Source organism: Mytilus edulis, chromosome 2 (assembly GCF_963676685.1).
Source record: "Mytilus edulis chromosome 2, xbMytEdul2.2, whole genome shotgun sequence".
Lineage (NCBI taxonomy): Eukaryota > Metazoa > Mollusca > Bivalvia > Mytilida > Mytilidae > Mytilus > Mytilus edulis.
Window position 1 is genome coordinate 6,872,744 of NC_092345.1, and position 25,763 is coordinate 6,898,506.

The 25,763-nt window shown below is 32.3% G+C and overlaps 1 protein-coding gene across 1 annotated transcript in view; it reads right to left on the reverse strand.

Annotated features, from left to right (window-relative positions):
- LOC139511315 (dynein beta chain, ciliary-like) overlaps positions 1 to 25,763 on the reverse strand; it is a 77,136-nt gene that overhangs the window by 20,768 nt on the left and 30,605 nt on the right. The window contains exons 20-35 of the mRNA XM_071297956.1: positions 25,473 to 25,691; positions 23,120 to 23,272; positions 20,620 to 20,853; positions 18,780 to 19,072; positions 17,929 to 18,085; positions 16,331 to 16,825; positions 15,338 to 15,532; positions 14,757 to 14,967; positions 12,958 to 13,234; positions 12,050 to 12,332; positions 8,003 to 8,176; positions 7,440 to 7,745; positions 6,863 to 7,030; positions 6,093 to 6,332; positions 4,902 to 5,063; positions 128 to 751 (exon numbers count right to left, since the gene is read on the reverse strand). Coding sequence (XP_071154057.1) covers positions 128 to 751; positions 4,902 to 5,063; positions 6,093 to 6,332; positions 6,863 to 7,030; positions 7,440 to 7,745; positions 8,003 to 8,176; positions 12,050 to 12,332; positions 12,958 to 13,234; positions 14,757 to 14,967; positions 15,338 to 15,532; positions 16,331 to 16,825; positions 17,929 to 18,085; positions 18,780 to 19,072; positions 20,620 to 20,853; positions 23,120 to 23,272; positions 25,473 to 25,691 — 4,191 coding nt within the window. The remainder of the gene's footprint in view (positions 1 to 127; positions 752 to 4,901; positions 5,064 to 6,092; positions 6,333 to 6,862; positions 7,031 to 7,439; positions 7,746 to 8,002; positions 8,177 to 12,049; positions 12,333 to 12,957; positions 13,235 to 14,756; positions 14,968 to 15,337; positions 15,533 to 16,330; positions 16,826 to 17,928; positions 18,086 to 18,779; positions 19,073 to 20,619; positions 20,854 to 23,119; positions 23,273 to 25,472; positions 25,692 to 25,763) is intronic.

The following is a 25,763-nucleotide window of genomic DNA, read 5'->3' on the forward strand; positions in this document are numbered from 1 at the left end:
CTTTTGTAGACAAAACATATTCAAAATACCCAGCCCATCGATATATTCATAAATATTAGTTCAATGTTTTTATTTATTTAGGTCTCATTTTTGTTTAATCAAATCTTGTAATCATATTGAATAATACCTTGAGAGTTTTTCTGACTTTATCAATGAAGAATTTCCAGCAGTTTTCCTTTGAATCTTCCATTCCAGTAGCTCGTACTTCATTCCTCATCCCATTGATAATATTCTCAATCTCATCATCTGGGAGAAGATCTGGAATCTCACCAGAAGCCAGCAAGTCGTTTATTAATACTAAAAACTTCTCGTCAGCAACTTGAGCATCAGTCATTAAGAACATCATACCAACGTTTTTCAGGCCTGTTTTAATATATAACTGAGCTATATCCACTTTAAGATCAGCAATACTATAACCCTTCCTCAGTGTAATCTGGAACACATCCAGACTACTTATAAAAGCTGCGAGTCTGGATAAACTTTGCTTTCCACTGCCACCAACACCTATCAACAAAGCATTACCTCGAGGAGATTCTAAGATTCTGTTGATCTTACATACATGGGACATTGCATCTTCAAACATAACCAGATTCATGATTGCATTCAGTTCATTATAATTATCTAAAGCTTCTGTTAATAACTTATTTAACTCTGGCCATCCTTCTACGGGCATGTACTTTGGATCTCCAATTCCTGTGGCAAAATGACAGAAAATATTGGGTTTCCTAAATAAGATCTCTTCATTCGTATCCTAAAAATATATGAATCATAATTTCATTGAACTCAGAATCATTATTTTTACAAATACAACATTTGTCTTCCAATGCAATTTAACACACAAGAAAGACTTAAGATAATTTTAAGTACATGTTTTTTTTTAAATATTTAAGGTTATTTTATAAAAGAAAGATTTATATTATCAACAGCAGAAAAAATAATAGGAAACTTGGTAATAAACATTTTGTACTTCAGATTTGTATTTTAGTTATCTGTGGATTGGATAGCAATCTCATGGACATTTACCACAAATTTCCTTTAATTCATTTACACTCCATGCTATTTTTCACAATTTGTGCATGAATACCAGAGCAAGGCTTCCAAAACGGTCATATATTCCAGACCATTGTATTATGTTCGGTAAAAGTCAGGCTGGGCAAAGCATGAAACGGTCATGCACTTTTTAGTTTTCAAGGCTTTCTTAAGAGGCCAACAAATTAACATAATTCACGATCTTTTGCTTTTAACAGCCACACATTTCTGGTCATAAAAGTGACATGATGATAAGTTACTATCGAAACAACCCCTACTGCAATACTTTCTAATTTTAATCAAGGCTAATAAGTTGTTGGACAGCTGAAATCTACTTGTTCATGTGACAGGTAAACTATTTTTTATTACCGGACATCGTATAAATTGATTGGTCTATTCAAAGTTATTTTCTTACATTTCAGCGGTTTTTATCTACAAATTGATTTAGTCCAAAAGATAAAAATTATAAGAAATAGGTTTTTAAACATGATTTGATAAAAAAAATCAAAAAGATTTAAATGAAAAATCGTCAGAACTACATTAGAGATGAACTAGAACACATGTGTGCATGTGCACAGGTGGGACATTTAATTATTCATCCTACAATTCTTCAAAAATGCTAAAATTATCATTGATACCTGCATATAACGTTCATTTCAAGTATTTTGTTGAAGAAATAACGTAAGCATACTCAGATTTTACGTATCCGTTTCTGGTCCATGTTTTACCATTGTCAAGTCAACATTCGGTATTAGGAAAATGTATTTTTAAAAACGAAAGTTAAGTTTTTGACAATGTCATTTTGCACAAATAAAGAGTATAATGCAGATATGAGCATGCTGATGTGCACACTTGCAAATGATGCACTGCCAATTTAACAGTTTACGTCAATTCATATCAAAGTAAAATTTAATATATTAATATAGTTTTTATTTAATCTAATGCCATGCAATCACTGGGATGGCCATCTGATTACCATACTTGCCTTTTGTGACTAAGTCTTAAGAGATTAAAATCGGGATTAGATATACAACAGGGGTCAAAATTAACTTATGAAGGCCAGTAGCCACCTGGGCTACTAGACTTGAAAATCAGTTAGCCCAGACAAAAAGTCAGTAGCCCACATAATTTTACTATCACCGGTGAAGCCCGCAAAGCGGGCTGAACTTCCTAGGTAGGGCTTGGGGGCATGCCCCCTAAGAAAATTTTGAAATTTCAGACTCAAAATCCTGCATTCTGAGCATACCACGAGGTGATTTAAATGCCTGGGAAAAAGTTATTTTTTTATTATCTTTGTTGCTGACTTCAATCAAATTTCATTAAAAAAAAAAATCATTTGCAAAATGGGAATCTTCATGCCCTGTGTACAAGAATTTTTTTACATATCTTTTAAAGACAACTAAAGAATTCTCTGTTCTGGAATACATGTAGATGATAGATGAAATATTTCATTTTATTTCTATAATAATCTTATTTATTAAATATCTTGGTCGATTCATTTTGCGTATTAAACTACGTACATTTGTAAACAAATGAACCCCCCCTTTTTTCGCGACTATTTCATGTATTCCAAAAGCGTTGTCATGAACTCGATATCTTCTCTGATTTTCTTTTTTTTTGTAAACTGTTCAGTTAGTAAGAAACATAAATCATTTTTAACTATAAATGTTATTTATTGTGGTCGACAATACTCTTCTTTCGTTTTTGAGCTTCATTCTCTGTACACCACGTGGGCTTTGAAAATTTAACTACAAAAGGTACTGTTTTCCCGATTCTTAGCAGCATTATATATATCATACTTTCTTTTATTTGACTGATATTACTTCATGACATGCTATTGTCATCTTCCCTGGCTTTCTTCGCTTTCTTGAAGCCAAAACCGTGATTGCTTTATATTGTTAATGACCATCGGAACACCTCTCTTGTTATCCTTGCAAGCATACGATACATTCCGACTTTAAATAGACGACCAATCAGTGACCTGAATTAACGTGAACTATATTTAGTCACAGGTAAACACTGATTTGACATCCTTGTTTATCGCGACCGCGACTTTGATGCAATACATTTTAAAAAGATTTTTCTTTTTGAATTTACATTTTTGTCCGTGAAGTAGCCAGTACTTGGAGTCACGGTAAATGGCGAATTTCAGTCAGTCAAGAACTTGTTTTCAATTCGCCACCTGGGCTACCACAACTGAGTAAAAAGATCGCCCAGGTCAATTTCTGGTCGCCATTGGCGACTGGGCGACCGTTAATTTTTTCCCCTGTACAATGTTCGGTTGGCTCAAATATTTTTTGTAAGCCCTGTAACAGAGTGAAATTATATAAATTGTATTTCTATAATTCCTATGAAAATTGAATAATATTATTGGTTAATATTTACTGTGTCAGAGGATACCCTGCTTGATTAGTATCTATATGCCTCCCATTCCTTGCACTTAACACAATATTAATTTTGCTGCATCAATAAATTGCCTACTTAAAACACAACATCTGAACAGTTGGGACAACATCCCTAATGCGCCTCGAAATGAGGAACTCAAAAGTCACGTGTAAAGAAAAAATCTCTGTGTAGTGATATTGGACATGTTTCTATTTTTAACAAATGACTGAACTTAATTATTTGTGGTGATTAGGAAAGTAGAGGAACATAGAATAAATGTGTAAAAACTATGGAGCTATTGAATGTGTTCAAAGTATTAAATTTTCAAAGAACTTATTGTGTTAAAAAGGGGATATTTTACCACAAGGAGCAGCATCACAAAAGGATGTTCGGGTTTGCTAATTTACGGAAAAAGTAATCTCACTTCGTACCCCGAAAATTTAATCACATTTGTGAAAATGTCATAGCTTCGAAACGAGCTATCATACATATCCAAGTTTACGATATGGACTGAGCTACAGGAAAAAACGTTACCATTACCGCCTATGTAAAAACAATTAAAGATATTGAGCCAGTTAATAAACAGCTGCGCCATGAGCGCATGATACGCCCGACGTCTTGTGCGGAAGTTTTATGCAATAATCATAAATAGTTTCTGAGAAAGTTTTAAGCAATAACCATTTATTGTTTTTGAGACACAGCGGGACATGTGAAACCCCCCACCCTGTTTTTTTTTTACAAATATCACTAAAATAAAATTTTGAATCAAACCAAAAAGTATACAGATCTTTAGATTAATATAATGAAGAAGTGTGTAAAGTTTTAAGCAATAATCATAAATCGTTTTTTAGATACAGCGCGACATGTAAAAAAAACCTCCCCCTTTTTTACAAAATACTCAAGAACTCAAAAATGAAATTTTGAATCATCATCAAAAAGTATACAGATATTAAGATTAATATAACTAAGAAGTGTGTAAAGTTTTAAGCAATAATCAAGAATCGTTTTTGAGATACGGTGCAACATGTGAAAAAAAAACACACCCCTGTTTTAGTTACAAAGTGCCGTAACTCAAAAAGTTTAAATCTTATTTTCACCAAAAAGTATACACATCATTTGACCATCTTAAAAAACAACTATATATAAGTTTCATGAAATTTAGATAAGTCATTCTCAAGTTACGGTGCAACATGTTTACGCCGGACAGACAGACGGACACTGGACATTTGTATACCATAATACGTCCCTTCAAAATTTGGACGGGCGTATAAAAAATCCAGTCAATGAAACGTAAGTGAAGCAAAGGAAATGAAATGAAAGTTAAATATGATATTTTGATACAATTGAAAGAGATTGACCAAAAGAAAGTGGTTTTTAATACACTGCTAGCATAAAGTAAATTTATGCACTTGTTGTTCAATGTTGATACTGTCAATAGAAAAGTGATACCTAACTATTTACATTTTAGCAACAATGCTATACTATACCTCAAAAGATCTTTTACAGATGTCTTTAATGAGTTTGTCAAATATTTCAATATCATTTTCATCTGCAAGCTTATCACCGTAGACACGTCCTGCTTCATGCATCCACAGACGAATCAGATCAATGTTTGTCTTTGCACAATCTGGCATAGCAAACAACAGACCCTGAAAAGTAATAGAAGTTAAAAGGCATTATAAAATTTTATTTCACTTTTTTTCATATGGAAATTAAATATGATGAATATAAAATAAGAAAATAGTAGGAATAAGGCTAATATGCAGTTTTTCATTTGTATTTCCAATTAGGCATATTTGTTTCTTCAGTCATTCAATTCCAGAGAAAACCAACTAGAGTAGTTTAACTGAAGAAGTATATTCTGTGACAAAAGAGGAAATAACGCCCCTTTGAAACTATTAAATAGAGAAGAAAGCCAAATTCTGAAAACTGTACATAAGCAGTCACAATAGAAAGTTTATATTGCTTGTGCAAGAGAGTGCAATTTTCATTTAAAAAAGACAAAATTCTGGTATTAACCTGCATACATTATGCCCGTCTTAAGGATGTACTACCTATAATGGTTTACTTTTTAAATTGTTATTTGTATGGAGAGTTGTCTCATTGGCACTCACACCACATCTTCCTATATCTAATTAATAAATCAAGAATTCAAAATTGATACTTTAAGCTGGAAGAGTATTAGTTAAGGATTAAAGTAAGCTAAAAATATTGATAGGTCATGGAGCTCCTTTTCGATATTTGATTTATAAAATATGGCGGGAAAAGGCTGACTCGGACTTTTACCTTATATTAGCATTGAAACTATTTGGGTTTCAAAAAAAAAAAAGAAAGAAAATCAAGAATCTGCTTAAATTTTGTCAAATGACCTTTTATGAGCTATTTAGTCTTATGTTAAAAGATAAGTAGGTGTTATGGGGCAAAATATTTTACCTTGTATCGTATGGAAAAAAATGAAGTGGTCTGAACATTTGACATCTATTCCAAAACCTCACCTAAGTACATCCTTAAGTCAAAACCCTGTCTTTCAGTGGTTGACTTATGTGTCTGTCTGTCTACTAAAATCTACTGCATTTAAACTCTGTTGGAGGGTCGACTCATTGGCAATCATACAACATCACCTTATTTTCTACTTAAAACATTGATCTATGAACTAATTTCATTTTTTAGGTACTCACTTGAAATATATTAGAAAGGTCTCTTAGATTGAAGACATAGTGAAATTTGATGGCTGTTGGTAAGAAAGTTGTTGAAACTTTTGCATGAAGTGCCAATGCTCCATTAACCAACAAAGTTGAGTATTTCTGAACAGCTGCTGGGAATCCACTGATATTCAGATGTTGAGACAGAATACTGGTGTAGATGGTTTGTAGAGCTTCAACATTCGGAAAGTTGACGGAAAATACACAAAAATGTCTCTGCAATAAAAAACAAATTTTCTAGTTTTCTTTACTAAGATTATAATGATCTTAAATGTAACACACATGTAAATAAAATAGTTCTGTAAATAATTTGCTATTTTGAAAGGTCATTACAAGAGAAAAAAAAAAGACCTATTTTGAAAGGTCATTATAAGAGAAAAATAAAAATCAACATAAAATAATGTCGTGCACACTGAATAACACGCTACACAGGTTATTTAAAGAGTGCACCACATTTTTTATGTTATTTCGAATAGACAGAAAACATATTACAGTCATTCCTTATAATTTAATTTAAAAAACATTGATGACGTCACGGTCACACGACAAAATTATGTCTATGAGCTGATCGACAAACACTGTCAGCCAATCAGAAGACATGTTACATCCAAAATTAAATTATTGCTAAACAACTATAGGTGCCATTTTTTTTATATTTTGTTTAGTTAATTTATCAGGATATGTTTTCAACTTTTTAAAACATCTTATCATATCTCAAAGATACATATCAATTACATATGCTATACCTGTAGCCTTGAATCTATTGTAAAGCTACCAGCTGTAGGATTCATACAAGCAACATACTGTGTGTTATGAATTTCCTTCAAAGTAAGCTTGGCTCTGTCATACCAATGACCATGGTCAATGTGTTGTCTTATCAAGGTGTGAGGCTGTACAGTAAAATAAACATCAACCTGAAAACAACCAAATATTATACAGTCAATGATAAATCTCATATCTTACAGGAACTTTTTATTAAAATCTCAAATATAGGTGAGTGTCAAGTACAACTGGAAAAGTAAATTCAAAATTTGTCTTTATTGTTGGTTCCTCTATTTTAAATATTTCTGTTTTCATTCTCAATTCTTATGTTAACTATCTTCTTAAAGTTAATCAAATATCTTCATGGAAATGATATGTGTCAATATTTATACAATTACATATCATTTAACATTAATTAACGGTGCATAAGTGGTTCACCTGAAACTGACCAAAATACAAACTATTAACAATTTGTGGTTGGTGCTTTTAAGACCAACTTTTTTGTGCCAGGCAAGACAATATATCTTCTTTTTTTTTTGTAAATATCTTATAAAACTTTACCTCAGGCATATTCATATCATCTACAAAGTAAATCAACCTCCTTGTTCCAGGTGGACCATAGTTCCTACCAGCTTTCTTCTCTAATGGCTTTTCTAATATTCCCTGCAACATAGCTGAGGTTGTGTAGAAATTGAAAGGGACATTAGCCACCATAAATTCATCTGGCAAGCTTGATAGTTTAGCCTGCATTAATACAGTCTTGCCTGTACCAGCTGTTCCAACAAGCATGACTGGCCTCTTTTTCTCAATCAACATATCTAAGAAAAACTTGACTCTGGTAGTTTCTGCTGTGTGGACTAAGGCAGCCTGGTCAAAGTAAAATATTGCATATTAGTTAAATATTTTTTCATAGATCTTGAAAAACCACTTGTTTCAAAATTAGGATGCCAGAAAAAAATTACTTCCCAGAAAAAGTAGTTGTTTTTGTCATTTTCTCTCTTTTGAGTTAACAAAATGAAAAAAAGTTGTAAGAATTACCTTTGTGAATGACTTATCTTATTTCAATACAGAAAGAGTAAACAAGTCTCTTGTAACTTTTTTTATAAACAGTAATCATATATTACCTGTAAGGGCAATTCTGGATCCAATTCAAACTTCACAACCTTTTTGGTCCATGGTTCAAATTTGTGTGTTTCTGCATCTATATAATAATCAAACACAGTTCCATGGCCAGGAAACTTAATGTGTTTGAACTCAGTCACCCACCATTTAGTGAATTCTACTCTATAGTCAACAAGCTGTGAAAAAAAGTTGATAGCTATTATCATAACATAAGTACCGATCCAGTTGTAGATATTGAAAATTTATGGAATGGGCGGAGTCAATATTCATGAGATTGCGACAATTTAGACTTCTATGGGTTCTGATTGGTTAAAATTCTGCGTTCTTTCGAGTGTCTCTAGAATTTAAATCAGGTACAAGCAATGAAAGTGAAAAATTATGATGAAAAAAGTGACAAAATGGCAGATAATAGATGGAAATAGAAACATTGTAGCAAAACTGTGAACAGAAGACTTTTAAAGTGAAAACTATAGGGATTCCCCATACCATGTTCGAAATGGATGACATGAAACTGGATTTGCAATGTTTATCATTGCGCTTTTCTACTGACATCAAAATAATAAAAGATCCGAACTTTAACTTTGTCAAGATTATTCTTTTATGAAAGCTATACCAATGAACTTGTTGTATAAATATATATGTACATGGTAGTAAAAGTTTGGGCAGTGAAAGTCGGAAGGAAAATACCGGAAAATTGTTGCATAAAAAAAGGCTGTTGTTCCAAGAAGAAACTATTTCCCTTTGATAATCACGGTAGAACTAGTTCATAAAAGAGATTTTTAACTACAATTGTTCAATTCTGAAGTCATGGATACTTTTGTAAAGTTTTTACATTAATGGATTCGTTAATAAAACATGAAAAACAAGAATGTGTCCACAGTACACGGATGCCCCACTCGCACTATCATTTTCTATGTTTAGTGGATGGACTGTGAAATTGGAATAAATTCTCTAATTTGGCATTAAAATTAGAATGATCTTATCAAAAGGAACATGTATACTAAGTTTCAAGTTGATTGGACTTCTACTTCATCAAAAACTACCTTGACCAAAAACTTTAACCTGAAATTTGCACTATCATTTTCTATGTTCAGTGAACCGTAAAATTGGGGTCAAAACTCTAATTTGGCATTTAAATTAGAAAGATCAGATCATAGGGCACATGTATACTAAGTTTCAAGTTGATTGGACTTCACCTTCATCAAAAACTACCTTGACCAAAAACTTTAACCTGAAGCGGGACAGACGGACGGACGGACGGACGGACGAACGAACGGACGCACAGACCAGAAAACATAATGCCCCTCTACTATCGTAGGTGGGGCATAAAAATCAAGTTTACCTTTGTTTACCTCTATTTACACCTGTACAGTTAATAAATGACCAGAGACTCACACAAAAATAAAATAAATAAAAAATTCAGAATTTAACAAAACTTTTTTATTTAACTTTTATTGATGAATATTAAATTTTTACATAGATATAGCATATGTTAGTAAACATGTTTATTTCATCAGTGATTAAAATTTTATTCAGCAATACACAAAAGTACAAAAGAAATGAATGCAGTAGTCAAAGGGTTAAGTCTTAATTTTCTACGATAGCAAGGTACACATTTTCCTAGTAAACCAACAGATTTTTTTTTGTACATTGATTAGGCCGTTAGTTTTCTCTTTTGAATTGTTTTTACATTTTTCATTTCAGGGCCTTTTATAGCTGACTATGCTGTATGTTCTTTGCTCATTGTTGAAGGTGGTGTGGTGACCTGTTGTTGTTAATTTCTGTGTCATTTGGTCTCTTATGAAGAGTTGTCTTATTGGCACATCATCTTTTTATACTTACCATTGATATCGATGATTCGTATTACTTTCATTAATAAATATGGATATGTATTCCTATTAAGATACAATATCCCTTCCTCATTAGGTCTTTCCACTTTTCTGTGGAAAGGCCAATGTATTTCTTCTGATTATTATCAAGTCTTTCCACTTTTCTGTGGAAAGACTAATTGTACTCTTCTGATTATTATTAGGTCTTTCCACTTTTCTGTGATATCGAACAGTTTATGCGCTTTTCAAATTTACCCTGCGTAACCGAATACTTTTCTTTGTAGGAGTTATCTCCCCAAACACTGTGTTCTTGTGTCCACTACTCCTTCGCAACCGTATAAGATTACTACAAATTTATTTTATAAAATTGCTCGTTATATTCTTTGCATGATTTGTCCTATTTTGACCGAAGCAATATGAACGCTCCATATGAGAGTTATTTCCCCTTATGCATTTGATATAAGTGATGTGCATTTCTATCTTGTAAACCATAAGTGATAGAGACCTAGGATCTTTTGATTTGAGGTCCTTGGTCCAAAAATTGAAAATTAGGTAAAGGTCAAAGTCATATTCTAATTTTTGAATTTGGCTTATTTTTTAACTTATTCCCAAAAACTGTACAAGATATCAACAAATATTTTTACTAAATTGTTAGTTGCGACATGTCGTAACACGTTAATTTTGATTGCAAGGGTACATTGAACAAAAAAGGGAGTTTTCTCTCCTCATTGTATTTAAAAATATGCGTATGGTGATAAAACTCATTCACCAAATATAATTAAGACCTATGCCATGGTCTTTTGATTTGAGGTCCTTGGTTTATGACCTTGAAATTGATATCAAGGTCATAGCTTAATTTGACGTTCCAGATTTTAACCTTTGCTTTTACCTCATATGTATACATGATAAAGCCATGAGACTTTTGGCAAAAGGTATCAAACCATTTAGCCTTGAAAAAAACAACCGGAAGTGACCTTGTATAAACCAGAAGTAGCTATTTTTTGTACTTTATTAATATAAAAGTATATAGAACCAGATATTTTTGGAATCAGTGTCAAGTAACAATTCAAATACTATCGGAAGTAGCATTTTTCAAACCGGAAGTAACGATTTATCTCCCTTATTTAAAAAATATTGAATAGAAACCATATATTTTTGGAATCCGAGTACAATTAGCTATCATTTGACGATTGAAATAACATTTTAAACTTAATATTATCACTTTCATATCAAAATCCATTGTTTTTGGTGGAAAGGCCTTCAATTGTTCTCTGAACAATTGGTTTAGAGAACAATTGGTTTTGAATTACTTTTTTTTTTCTTCCGCCTAATTTTGTTCTTGCGATAAATATTTGTTTCGCAATATGTCGCTTAGATATTTGGTATATGATATTGAACAGTTTATGTTTATCTTGTAAACAATCAGTGATAGAGACCTAGGATCTTTTGATTTGAGATCCTTGGCCCAACAAAATGAAAATTAGGTCAAGGTCAAATTATAAATTTTGAATTTGGCCTATTTTCACTTATTTCCAAAAACAATATAAGATATAGACAAATTATTTTTATAAAATTGATAGTTGTGACATGTTCTCACACGTAAATTTTGATTGCAAGGGTACGTTGAACATAGAAGGGAGTTTTCTCCCCTCTTGTTTTTTAAAAATACATGTATGGTGATATAACTCATTAATTAAGACTTATGGTCTTTTTACTTGAAAGTCCTTGATTGATGACCTTGAAATTGATCTCAAGGTCATAGCTTAATTTGACATTCTAGATTTTGACCTTTGCTTTTACCTCATATGTATACATGATAAACCCATGAGACTTTTTGCCATAGGTTTCAAACCATTTAACCTTGAAAAAAGTGACCTTGTGTGAACAGGAAGTAGCTATCTTTTGTACTTTATTAATATAAAAGTATATAGAACCAGATATTTTTGGAATAAGTGTCAAGTAAATATTCAAATAGTATTGGAAGTAACATTTTTCAAACCGGAAGTAACAAATTATCTCCCTTATCTAAAAGATATTGTATAAACACCATATATTTTTGAAATCAATGTACAATAATCTACCATTTGACGATTAAAATGACATTTTAAACCTAATTTTACTACTTTCATATTAAAATACAGGGCTTTTGGTGGAAAGACCTTCAATTTTTCTCTGAACAATTGGTTTTTAATTATCTAATTAGTACCGTCTTAATGTTACCTGATCCTGGAACATGACACTTCCAAATGCCCATACACAAGCAAACACAAAATACAGCTCATACACTTCTTTATGGCAGTCGGGTGGAGTGTTTTCGGGTGTCAGTAGACATTCCAACAGATAACAAAGCATCTGAACCTGACTGATCTCTGGGACTGGCGTCACCTTCTTAAACCTTACACGAAGGGTATCTAGGCAAACTGGTACATACTTGTCAAACAAGATAGTCAGGTTAGCTCTCTCTGACTGGACCTCTCTTGTATCAATCCAACTTTGAACATACCTAGTTTTTGTTTATAAAAATGAATATTGATTAAATAAATAATAAATTCAATATTGTACTATTTTGTACTAAAAATAACAATTAATAAAATGCGAAGTTGATGATTACCCAGACATGCACCTGAACTGTGAAAACTACCTCATGATCATTTTAATTGTTGATACATTCTTATAATATAGTGTTGGTTTATTATTAGCAGAAATCCATGAAAACATGATCTCGGTCTGATTAAAATGACAACAAAGGAATGTAGTTAATTGCTAAGATACTACCTTTTTGTCAAAAATATTTGACTCATGTCAATATCTCTTGTAACCAGTAATATTTTTCAGATATTTTTTCAGAGCAGCACTTTTCAATTGATTGAAAAAAACTTTGAAGGCAGAAAATTTGTAGTCAAAATTCAAACAAATCATAACTGAACCAGGGTCAGGATGTTGTGTTAGCATCTGACGGATGATATTTGATTAACTTGATGAATGTTGATTTCAAATTCAAGGGACAAAAAAGTTGACCTTTATATCCTGTTCTTTTTTTTTGAGTTCTAAGATTTTACAACCAAAACAAATAAAGGAATGTTATAACGCGTAAGTTTAATGGTAGTATTTCTAACTACACTACTTACGGATTCCAGCCAACATCAGCTGCATTGATAAACAAGATTCCTGCCCTTGACACAGTGGCTGGTGTTGCAGTCTTTAAGTGACTTATCTCAAATAGAAGTCTCATGCTTGGAGTCAATGTAATTCTTTCATTACTGGCTAACGTCAATATTTTGTTGTCATCCATTACTGTATTGAGTGATTCAATCCACATTGGATCAATGTCTCCATCAAGTACGATCCACTTAGGATTGTCTGATGGCATGTTAGCAAGATCTCTCATAAGCACAGAAAATAAACCTATAAATAAAGGATACAGGTGAGATCTCCACATAACTTTCATTTTTATACAAATTTAAAATCAAATGTTAGAACTAGGTCTGAACACTTTCACATACATTGCCAAAATAACTGTGTACTTGAATACATTTGAATCTTTTTTTGACTGATTAGGATCTGGGACATCCAAAAATTCTTTAAAGCACCATAAAAAAATGAAACCACCGCATTTCTCTGAAAAACTAGTGTTCCGATCTGAACCCTTTCGCCGATGAGTCCCGGTTTACCGGGATTCACGCTTCAGACAGCTGACGATGAGTCCCGTTTTACCGGGATCGGAATACCTCTTGTATGTTTCCCGCTTAAAACAGTGCAAACATGAGTTATCTTTCTTTGATGAATACCCGGATGAAAGTGTAAACACTGCGCTTCCGTTTGTTGAAAACCGTGTCAAAATCAGAGGAAATTTACGGAATTTACGAGAATTTGAAATGAGGGAACATTTTTTTTGAAAGAATATGGAAGAATTGAAGCCAAATTAGTATACTTTTTTAACATAAAATGTCGTTTTAAGTACAAAACACTTGGAATGGACATCGTTCAGTGTGAGGAATTTGTACAGCCTCATAATTTTTTTCAAAATTTTGCCGTTTTGGGTTAGAAAATTACGATTTGGGGTCAAAGAGCAGAATTTTGAGAATTTCACCTAGAAAATGCCGAAAATTTGAAAATTTGAATATTTTAAGAAGAAAAAATTATTAAAACATGAATAAAACTGTGAACATGGTGTTAGTGAATGAAATAAATACACAAATAACTACAAACAAGATTTTATTGACATTTATTATGAAGATTTCCCACTTGAGTAATAGAAGCCAGGGAAGCCATCGTCTCAGAGTAGCTTCTGTCTGGGCAGCAATCGGTGAAAGGGTTAATGTAGATTTTAAATTTTGACTTCTTCTTAACTCTTAAAACATTTTTATTTAGGGGCCAACTTAAGTCTGCAGGAATTTCTTGCTGTGTCGAAGATTCATTGGTGGCCTTGAACTGTTTTCTGCTCCTTAGTCAGGTTGCTGTCTCTTTCATACAATCCCCATTTTCATACTCAATTTCTTTAAGAAGGGTGTCTTGTTTCAAGTTTTTAAATGCCATTTTCATTTCTATAGATCTCATTAATTTTCTTCATTACAACTACACTTTTAAAGAAAGAAAAAACAAGAATGTGTCCTAAGTACATGGATGCCCCATCCACACTATCATTTTCTATGTTCAGTGGACCGTGAAAATGAGCTAAAATCTCTAATTTGGCATTAACATTAGAAAGATCATATCATAAGGAACATGTGTACTAAGTTTCAAGTTGATTGAACTTCAACTTCATCCAAAACTTCCTTGACCAAAAATTTTAACTTGAAGTTGGACGAACAAATGGACTAACAGACAATCGAACGAACAGATGGACGAAAGGATGCAGACCAGAAAACATAATACCCATAAATGGGGCATAAAAAATGAATGAAACAAACTTAAACAAAGAACTTACCATCTTTCCATTCCCTAGTAGCTGGGTTGATAATACCAAACAGTTCATCATTTGTCACAGATTTTGGGTCCAGATCTAAAGCTGTTGGTTTCTTCCCCTGATTTCTGTAGGTTTTAAACAATGATCCCCAAACTTTACTTTTTCCAACACCTGCTGCTCCTAAGTCAAACACAGAATGACGGACCTCAAATAACTCCTGCAGTTGTACCACCTTATCAAAATAAAACATTTGCAATTATTATAATATCAGGTCAAATGAAAGTAGTTATGTTACATATTGTGAATGTTTGATTAAGTTCATTTAATAACACAATATTTGATCTCAAATTTTGATTAGGAGTTACTTTTTTCTTTTTTCTTGTGTAGATTTATTTGATTTTCACATTTTATCTGAAAATTGTAAGGATTGTTTTTCTTAGTGTACATTATTGTGATTTTTTCTTGCCCTATGGGTAACTGGTTTGGTGGTTAATTGGGATATTCAGTGTGTATGCAATTCTCATTTTCGTTTCTACATATATTGTATAATCAGTAACATCCTGATACTTTAGCTAGAATCTGTGTATAAATCTAATATGAACCTTGAGGATGAAGTTCTCCTCAGGTTGTAACTTCTGATCAGTAATAGCTTTACGGATTTCTTTTTCAAATTCAGGATCTCTTTTTCTTGGCACATTGAGAGCTGGAAACAAGTCTCCAATCAGACCCATGAAGATTGGTACATCATCAGTGACAATCTTAGGAATGTTGAAATCTCTAAGTGCTCTCATCAACACCTGTAAAATGGAATTAAAGGCATTGTTGCAAAATAATCAAACTTTCTGTATAAATGCAAATGTTTACTGTTTCGAGACTTTTATTATTATTTGAACTCCAAGTTTGAATAAACTGATCTTGGAGACTTGTTTTAAGAGTATATTTAGCCAATCATAATTGTAAAAGTTTTGATAAGTCCATATAAAAGAAAGACCACATTCATTAAAAATGTTGTAAATATGATTGAGCCATGAAGATCTTTTAAAAGTTGAATCACTTTCTCATTTCAGCAATAGATTAAACAAAATGTAGCATAGTTTTTTCATGTTTGCCTTTCAATATTCTTACCCAATATGATATCATTCTAATTTTGATATCAATATTGAGAGGGTATCGACCGAATTCTTCATTTAAATAATGTAAACTCCTTCTCCATTTAAAATCCACTACACCTAGCTATGTTATAAATGAACTTTTTCCAGGATGTCAATGCTTATATTTCCCCATATTTCAAAGCCATATAAAAGATTTGGTTTAACGAGTTTGTCAAAAAGTTGACAGCTAATAGAGATTATGTTTTCTTCCTTTTCCTTAGACATTGTACATTGCTTTATAAGCCTTTTTTGCAACATGAAACTCCCAGAGAAACATACCCATAAATAATTAAAGTCTATAACAATATCAATATTTCAGATATTGTATTTAAATATCAAATTCTCTTGTACTAAAGTATTGAAGTCCCAAAATGTAATGGATGGACATTTATGATATAGAAATGCTGCAAGGCATGGACAGTTTATTGAATTACAAGTAGATACCTGATCTTCTGGCCTACCAGGATCTCCTCTCTTCAATGAACCAGCGACTACCAAGACAGATTTAATAGCTCTTAATCCCCAATCATAATGGTCTTGTTTAGACAACAGTTCTTTACATAAACTGTACAATGTAATGAACTTTCTGGCTAAAAGTCTAGCTTCCAGAAAACCTTCTGCTACCAACATGATTTCACAGATTAGTTCAAAGTCAGGAACACACATGGCACAAGGTCTGAACAAGGCTTTCAAGTTTTCTGGTAGTTCTGTTCTTCCAGCATAACCTGGGTTCATGGTTATGAACAACCCAACAGTCCATTTAATACTAATGTTCTCTCCTTGGAAGTTAAACCTCAGTTTCTTTTCTTTGATAGCATCCTGAATGCTCTTAACCTGAACAGCAATGACGGACAGGACTTCTACTGCAATACGGTTAAACTCATCAAAACATCCCCAAGCACCAGACTGGGCCAAACCTTTGTATATGTTACCAACAGACTGAAAATACATATTACATTTGGAAAATGCTGTGAAAATTTCCAGTTAAGGAGGCTCGAGGGTATAAAAATTTCAGAAAAAAATCAAACATTTGTTTTTCATTACAAATTTTATTTATTTCATTTTGTAGTTGTTACTTTATCATATGGTACAAAAATCATTCAAAACAATCAATTTGTGTTGGCCCCAGATGACTTTCAAAATGTATACATCATTGAAAAAGTTCCAAATTATCTCCCTTTGGTGGAAAAATGCCATTTTTTGGCTCTAAAATTGAAATATCTTTTTCAACTCATCGGTGAGCTATCTTTTTTAATATAATTTCCATATAAGCTGTACTTAAACTAAATTATTGTAAAATTTTAGCGATTTCTGTAATAAATTTCTTTTTTTATTTCGATATTACCTTTATTTCTCCTATTACTTCAACAGAAAAAACACCTTTACAAAAATGTATGCCTCTTTCGAAGGCAGATTGTGAGCGCAAATGAACGGTGACCCCACTTTTTTATTTTATTTTTCTATTAACTATAAGATAAAGTTCATTTATAGAAAAATATAGAGAAATCCTATATAAATGATTTAGACCCGCGAACCCCCTTAAAAAAAAAGAGTTAAATATTCATTCAAATGATACTCTTTTTCTATACCTCCCTCCAAGCAAAATACAAAGAGTTTATTTATACAAACAAATTAGATACAAGAAATAATAAAAACAATTTCAAAGTTAGTTGCATTTCCAGATAGGTTTAGTGAACATCTTTGGTGTGTTTAAAGGCATCGTCACTTCCTTCCCATGTTGAATATGATGCTATATTGCACAAACTATTTCTCAACTTAAATGCTTATAATTGATAATCTACACGGCTGTCATTTATAGGGAATTGTGATTAAGAACCTATTTTAAGAAACAGATATTATTTCTAGTACACCCTGCATAATGTTTATCACAAAGACTCTTGATGAACTTAAATAGTGCAAATAAATTATTTGATGGCTATCCTACATCTTTCATCAAAGATCTTGAGAATTACAAATGTTATGATAATAGGACAAAACTGCCTACATAAATACTGAAGGGTTATTGTTATTTACACAATTACCTTGTAGTCCATTTGTTCTGAGCAGTTGAAGACATAAACCATTATACCAAGAGCTCTCCCTAAATCTTTTGTGGTTTCAGTTTTACCAGTTCCTGCAGGACCTGCAGGGGCACCACTCATCACCAAATGAAGGGATTGTGTTAATGTTATGTAACATCTACAATTAAAAGAAATAACTTTTTGGGCATGTATATAAAAACAAAAGTGCATAAACTGAGGATTCTGAGAAATAATATACAGTAAATTCAGAAATTATTGCGATTTTGTCATTTTGGACTAAATTGTGATTTTACTTTTTGATATATTGAGTACAAGAATGTGTCCCCAGTACACGAATGCCCCACTCCCACTATCATTTTCTATGTTTAGTGGACCGTGAAATTGGGGTAAACTCTCTAATTTGGCATTAAAATTAAAAAGATCATATCATAGGGAACATGTATACTAAGTTTGAAGTCGATTGGACTTCAACTTCATCAAAAACTACCTTGACCAAAAACTTTAACCTGAAGCGGGACAGACGGAAGAAGGAACGGACGGACGGACGAACGAACGGACGCACAGACCAGAAAACATAATGCCCCTCTACTATCGTAGGTGGGGCATAAAAATGAGAAGTTAAATTATTGTGAGTATACTAGCTCCTGTCACATTTTTTGCAATAATGAAAACTTTGCAAAAATTTCTGAATTTACAATAGGCTAGATTTAAATTTTGACTTTAATATATACTTATACAAGAATAACATTCATTTGTCCTGGGCTATCACACAATATGATGCCCTGAATTTTAGGTACACTTACATGCTGAAAATTAGATCAAATACAAATCCTAGTAAAATTGTATCTTACCTATCTGTCAATGGTGTGATGACAAGTCGGGGAGTGTTGCCTAAATATTCATGGGAGTATCTAAACTGAGCATCACAGATGTTAGCAAAGCAATCTTTCTCATTGTCATCCCAACGATGACGTAACTGCGACAGCCAGGCAAATGATTGAGAACTGTCCACCTTGTTGGCTATCATTTTTGTTATAACATCTCGAGCATGTACATCAATAGTACAGATAGTCATAATTTTCTGACGATCACCTTGGGACAGGTTTCCAATTAACATGGTTATGAGATTGTTTAGCTGAGCAATCTGCAATTAAAGTACATACAATTATAGTTTTAAAAAAACTCAATGCTTGTGTGTAATTATTTAAAATTTATAAATACTGGATACTACATATTGGAAAAACAATGTATATTACTGTAAATTCAAAAATTATTGCGATTTTGTAATTTTAAACTTAAATACGATTTTATTTTTTGCGACATTGAGAAAAATCATGTTTAATTTATATAAAACAAGAATGTGTCCTCAGTACACGAATGCCCCACCCTCACTATCATTTTCTATGTTCAGTGGACCGTGAAATTGGGGTAAAATCTCTAATTTGGCATTCAAATTAGAAAGATCATATCATAGGGAACATGTGTACTAAGTTTGAAGTGGATTGGACTTCAACTTCATCAAAAACTACCTTGACCAAAAACTTTAACCTGAAGCGGGACAGACGGACGAACGAACGGACAGACGGACGAACGGACGCACAGACCAAAAAACATAATGCCCCTCTACTATCGTAGGTGGGGGCATAAAAATATGAAATGAGAGTTTAAATTATTGCTATTATAACCCTGTCGCATTTTTCGCAATAATAAAAACATTGCAATAATTTCTGAATTGACAGTATTCTGATGGCTCAAGGAGTTGGTTGCAAAAAGAGATCTGATTTGCAGAGGTAACAAAATCTGTCATTATGAAATGTTATGCAACAATTAGGTTTCAGAACACAAGTGTTTTTCAGGTATCTGCCAAAATAATATGTGACAGAAATAATAAGAATGCAATTAATAATATTACAAGTCAGACAGATCCTATGTTACAAATAACAAGAATGTGTCCTAAGTACACAAATGCTCGATCCACACTATCATTTTCTATGTTCAGTTGACCCTGAAAATGAGGTAAAATCTTTAATTTGGCATTAAAATAAGAAAGATCATATCATAAGGAACATGTGTACTAAGTTTCAAGTTGATTTGACTTCAACTTCATCAAAAACTACCTTGACCAAAAACTTTAACCTGAAGCGGGAGGAACGGATGGACAGACGAACGAACAGAAGGACGCACAGACCAGAAAACATAATGCCCATAAATGGGGCATAAAAATGGAATGCAACTTAGATCAAATACTACCCAATTACTTAATATACCAAAGGCAAGAACAAACACATTTAGAAGATCTTTTTCATATTCTGGCCCAACTTTATGGAATAAACTACCAGAAGCACTAAGACACATGTCAAACATAAATACTATTATTATCATTATTATTATTAAAATCATGAAATTCTGACAAAGACATGTTGGTTTTATAGATAAATGAATAAGATATATGGGCATTGTCAGTTATAACTCACCTTTGAAGTAAATAATTTATTTAAAGAACCAATAAGTTTACATGGATCTATATGAATTTACAAGCTCTATGTCTATGAACAACATCAACTTAGAAACTTTATAAGAATCCATTATCTAATTTAATAATAAGGACTTAGGTATCGTCAGAATCAGCCAAACTTCCAAACCATTCATTTAATCTATAAAAGGATTTACAAAAGATTTAAAGTTTTATACCTGTTTCTTGCTATAGTCTTTCAAAGCATTTTCATATCCCTCTTCCAACCTGGCAAATGATATGTTGACTTCTGTTGTCCACCAAATTTGAGTGCCACATAATGCCACTTGAGCTGGAAAGTCAAATAACCACTGGTCTCTTGGTTTTTCCTCATATGATGAAACAGATTCACACATTTCATACATAATAGTGCTACACATTGAATTCAACAATCTCATTAACCATGCTTCTACCTGAAAATTGAATTGATCTTCATATAAAAATGTTCTTGCCAAAAATAAAACTGATATGTTGTTCACTATTAAATGGTTAAATATTTTTTTCAACCTATCAATTTCTTTATTTTCTTTGTTTAATTGTAAAAGACCAGACTTTTCAGAAATTTCATAGATGCCAAATGGAAGTAAGGTCATGGATAGTAAAATTTGCAACAATAAAAGTCAACTAGAAAAGAGGAAGGACATTGCTAGACAATTTTGTGTGCGTCAGCAAAGATATTTACGATAGTACAAATCAATATAATACAAAGTAATAAATGTTCATGGGGTACCGATTTTCGTAAATTTTACACCAAGAATTAATTCAGGATAAGTCCTATGTATATATCAAGGGTCATAATTTAAGCAAACCAAATTTTTCTATGTATGGCTGACAAATAATGATGTGCTACTGGGAATCAATTTAGAAGAAGCAAATTTTACCCAAGTATTACAGTCAATTCCACTTAATTGCATACCGCTTAATAGCATACTTTTCTCCTGCACAAAACCATTTCCCATTCATCTAATGTTAAATTGTCCGGTTATATGCATAGCCTTACAAGTAGCATTTGGTTAATTGCATAGAAAACAAGAATGTGTCCCCAGTACACGAATGCCCCACTCGCACTATCATTTTCTATGTTCAGTGGACCGTGAAATTGGGGTAAACCCTCTAATTTGGCATTAAAATTTAAAAGATCATATCATAGGGAACATGTATACTAAGTTTGAAGTCGATTGGACTTCAACTTCATCAAAAACTACCTCGACCAAAAACTTTAACCTGAAGGGGGACAGACGGACGAACGGACTAACGAACGAACAGACGGACGGACGCACAGACCAGAAAACATAATGCCCCTCTACTATCGTAGGTGGGGCATAAAAATCGCCAGCTAGATATGCTTACTTAAAACTGAAAAGATTTTTGACCGAAAACAGTAATTTGGTAAATAAATTTTTCTTGAATGCATCATAATTTTCGTTATTATTTCACATTTACTTCAGTATTATTTAAATAAAGTTTTAAAACAGTTTCTTTCGTGCTATATGATTATAAAAAAGGCCTCGATGTGTACACAGGTAAAGTTTCCCATATTCTATTTTAAGCCTCGAGGTCATAAAAATGTCAATCAGCTGATTGTTGTAAAAACACAACCATTATATGATCGTCTATCTCAAAAGGTGTTAATTATTAATTGGATTTCAAACATTGTTCATAGATCACATTTTTGGTGAATTTGTAAAACAATAACGCCTGCTAATTATCGATCATTATCCAATGTGTAATCTTGTAATTCGGCTAGGGTGATCTACATTTATGTTTAATATTACAGGGCATTTATATATGGTTGAAGAATTTTATACATCAATCTTTCATTTTTAATATATTTTTAAAAGAACATTAACTTCTAATTATTATATTTTCTCACTTTCAACACTCATGTCCAGCAAATAACCCGTGCAGGGCCTCATTATCTGTTAACTGCTTTGCATATACGAAACTAACGAGGTTAAAGTAACAGTGTTACATCACTGTGTAATCGGAAAATACTGCATATCAAAAGCAGTCAATTACAGATTTATTGTTTAAAATGATTATAAACTGTGTAGTATTGTTAATTAAACAGTTTGTTTAAATCAAAGCGTAACAATGTTATTTGTACATCCGGGTCATAGAAACAAATCTATATTTAGAACAATTTTATTTTCGTATCTCAGGTAAAGGAAAAGTCGGCACATAAATAAACTAAAACAAAATGTGTATTAATAAACTTTATTGAAAGAATACACAATGAAATAAAATGTATGACACTAGAAAAATAGCTTTTATTAGAATAAATAAGCATTCAATATGTTGTAAGTGGATTATGGACGTTCATCTTTCTTCAGGGATTTCCTTTACTGATCTGCACTATCGATGTTATTTAACTCCGTAATTTGGCATTTTGGATAATAGCATACTCCGCTTTATTGCAATATTTCGTCTGACAAATAGGCTATGCAAATAACCGGAATGTACTGTACTGTAATAGTTGTTAAAATCCTAGCAAAACAGATGTTTCTTAGAAATGTTTTTTTCAACAAAGATTTTACAGCATTCTGGGAGAATACAAGTTTTTACAGTACCCATTCATAACTGTGAAACAGCACACATTTATTTATATTTCAATTGAATAAAATCACATTCAAAGATCTGACAACAGTGTTAAATCAGTCAATTTTTTAAGTTTCTTACCTGTCCATTTAAATCACAAGTTTTATCCAGAGTAACATATTCTCCATCTTTACTATACATCCCTACAGCCATCTTCAGAACATTTCCTTTGTCATCCTTCTCAAATTCTAACTTTGACATGCTATCAAATAATTTAGTCAAATGACGGGAAACCTGCAATAGAAATATACAAATAAAGACATGATTTATTTTATTATTAGAAACTAGAGGTATCCACTCGTTTTTACCCTACCACACAATTACCATATCAGGTGTTGGTTCACTTGAAAGAATTACAATTAGAGACTATTTCAAAATTAATGTATCTAAACCACAAGTTTTAAGTACTGCAAGACATATTAGTCAGTAATAATAAAAGAAACTAGAGGCTCTCAAGAGCCTGTGTCGCTCACCTTAGTCTATGTGCATACTAAACATTGGACACAGATAAAGTCATGACAAATTGTGTTTTGGTGATGGTGATGTGTTTGTGATCTTACTTTACTGAACATTCTTGTTGCTACAATTATCTATATCTATAATGAACTTTGCCCAGTAATTACAGTGGAAAATATTTTCTAAAAATTTACAAAAATTTACAAAAATTTATGAAAATTGTAAAAAAATTACTATAAAGGGCGATAACTCCTTAAAGGGTCATTTGAAAATTTTGGTTATGTTGACTTAATTGTAGACCTTTTTTGCTGAACATTATTGCTGTTTACAGTTCATCTCTATCTATAATATTCAAGATAATAACCAAAAACGGCAAAATTTTATTTAAAATTACTATTTTGGGGGCAGAAACCCAACAAGGGATTGTCTGATTTGTTTGAAAATTTCAGGGCAGAAAGATCTTGATCTGATAAAAACAATTTTTTTCCTTGACAGATTTGCTCTAAATGCAAAATGGTTTCAGTGATATAAGCCAAAATCTACATGTCACCCCTATGTACTATTTTTAGCCATGGCAACCATCTTGGTTGGTTGGCCAGGTCACGCCAAACATTTTTCAAACCAGATACCCCAATTATGATTGTGGCCAAGTTTGGTTAAATTTGGCCCAGTAGTTTCAGGAGAAGATTTTTTAAAAAGAATACTAAAATTTTTGAAAAATGGTTAAAAATTGACTATAAAGGGCAATAACTCCTTAATTAACCCTTTCCTCCATAGAATTTTTTTTTTACATACTTGATTCGCATAGGATGGTTTCAATAAAAAAAAATCATCAAGTTTAAAGTCTTAATGCATTGGGAAAACAAATATTTCATCCATGAAATTCCAGTCGTATATTCTCATGAATATCCTTTTTATATTAGATACAGATTTTTATTAAGTCTGATACAGATTTTTCGTAGGAGAATGTTTTAACTGATGCATTACACAGGCGTCAAAAGGCGTCATTATGGAGTAAAGGGGGTGGCGTCAAAGGCGTCATTGTGGAGGAAAGGGTTAAGGGGTCAACTGACAATTTTGGTCATGTTGACTTTTTTGTAGATCTTACTTTGCTGAACATTATTGCTGTTTACAGTTTATCTCTATCCATAATAATATTCAAGATAATAACCAAAAACAGCAAAATTTCCTTAAAATTACCAATTCAGGGGCAGCAACCCAACAAAAGGTTGTCGATTCATCTGAAAATTTTAGGGCAGATAAATCTTGACCTGATTAACAATTATACCCATGTCAGATTTGCTCTAAATGCTTTGGCTATTGAGTTATAAGCCAAAAACTGCAAAATTTTCCTTAAAATTACTAATTTGATGGCAGCAACCCAACAACAGGTTGTCTGATTGGTCTGAAAATTTCAGGCCAGATAGATCTAGACCTAATAAACAATTTTACCCAGTGTCAGTTTGCTCTAAATGCTTTGGTTTCAGAGTTATAAGCCAAAATCTACATTTTACCCCTATGTTCTATTTTTAGCCATGGTGGCCATCTTGGTTGGTTGGCCGGGTCACGCCACACATTTTTAAAAATAGATACGCCAATGATGATTGTGACAAAGTTTGGTTAAATTTGGCCCAGTAGTTTCAGAGGAGAAGATTTTTGTAAAAGTTAACGACGCCGGACGACGATGGACGCAAAGTGATGAGAAAATCTCACTTGGCCCTTCCGTCCAGGTGAGCTAAAAGGGAGACTGAATAAGAAATGGTAGAACATCATTGCTTAGTTTCTTATTATATGTTCCTTATATTTTGCATTTTCTCATATTAAACATGTTTTGACATAATAGAAGATGTTTTAACAACATGAACAAGTAGCCTATTGTATATCTTGATGTAACAAGTCATTAATAAATAGATATTGAGTGATAAGAATTTTATATAATTCTAATTTATGGTGAAAATTTAATATACAATGTACTAACCACTGGTGGATTGTTTCCATTAGAGAGAATATCTAATAGATCAGCTGATGACACAAAGTAAAACCTTGGGAATGCAAGTCTCTTAGTTTCTAAATACTCGGCCAAGGCTTTCTCACACAGGATCAGATTTTCTTGCAAAGTCTCAAGTTTTTCATATAAATTAGGTTGGTTAGTTGCCTCTACTGTATTCTTAGTAGTTTCCATTTTTTTCACCAGTTCCTAGAAATAAAATCAACATGCCATAAAATACAAACTAGTACTTATAAATCATGATCAGATTATATAAATGTA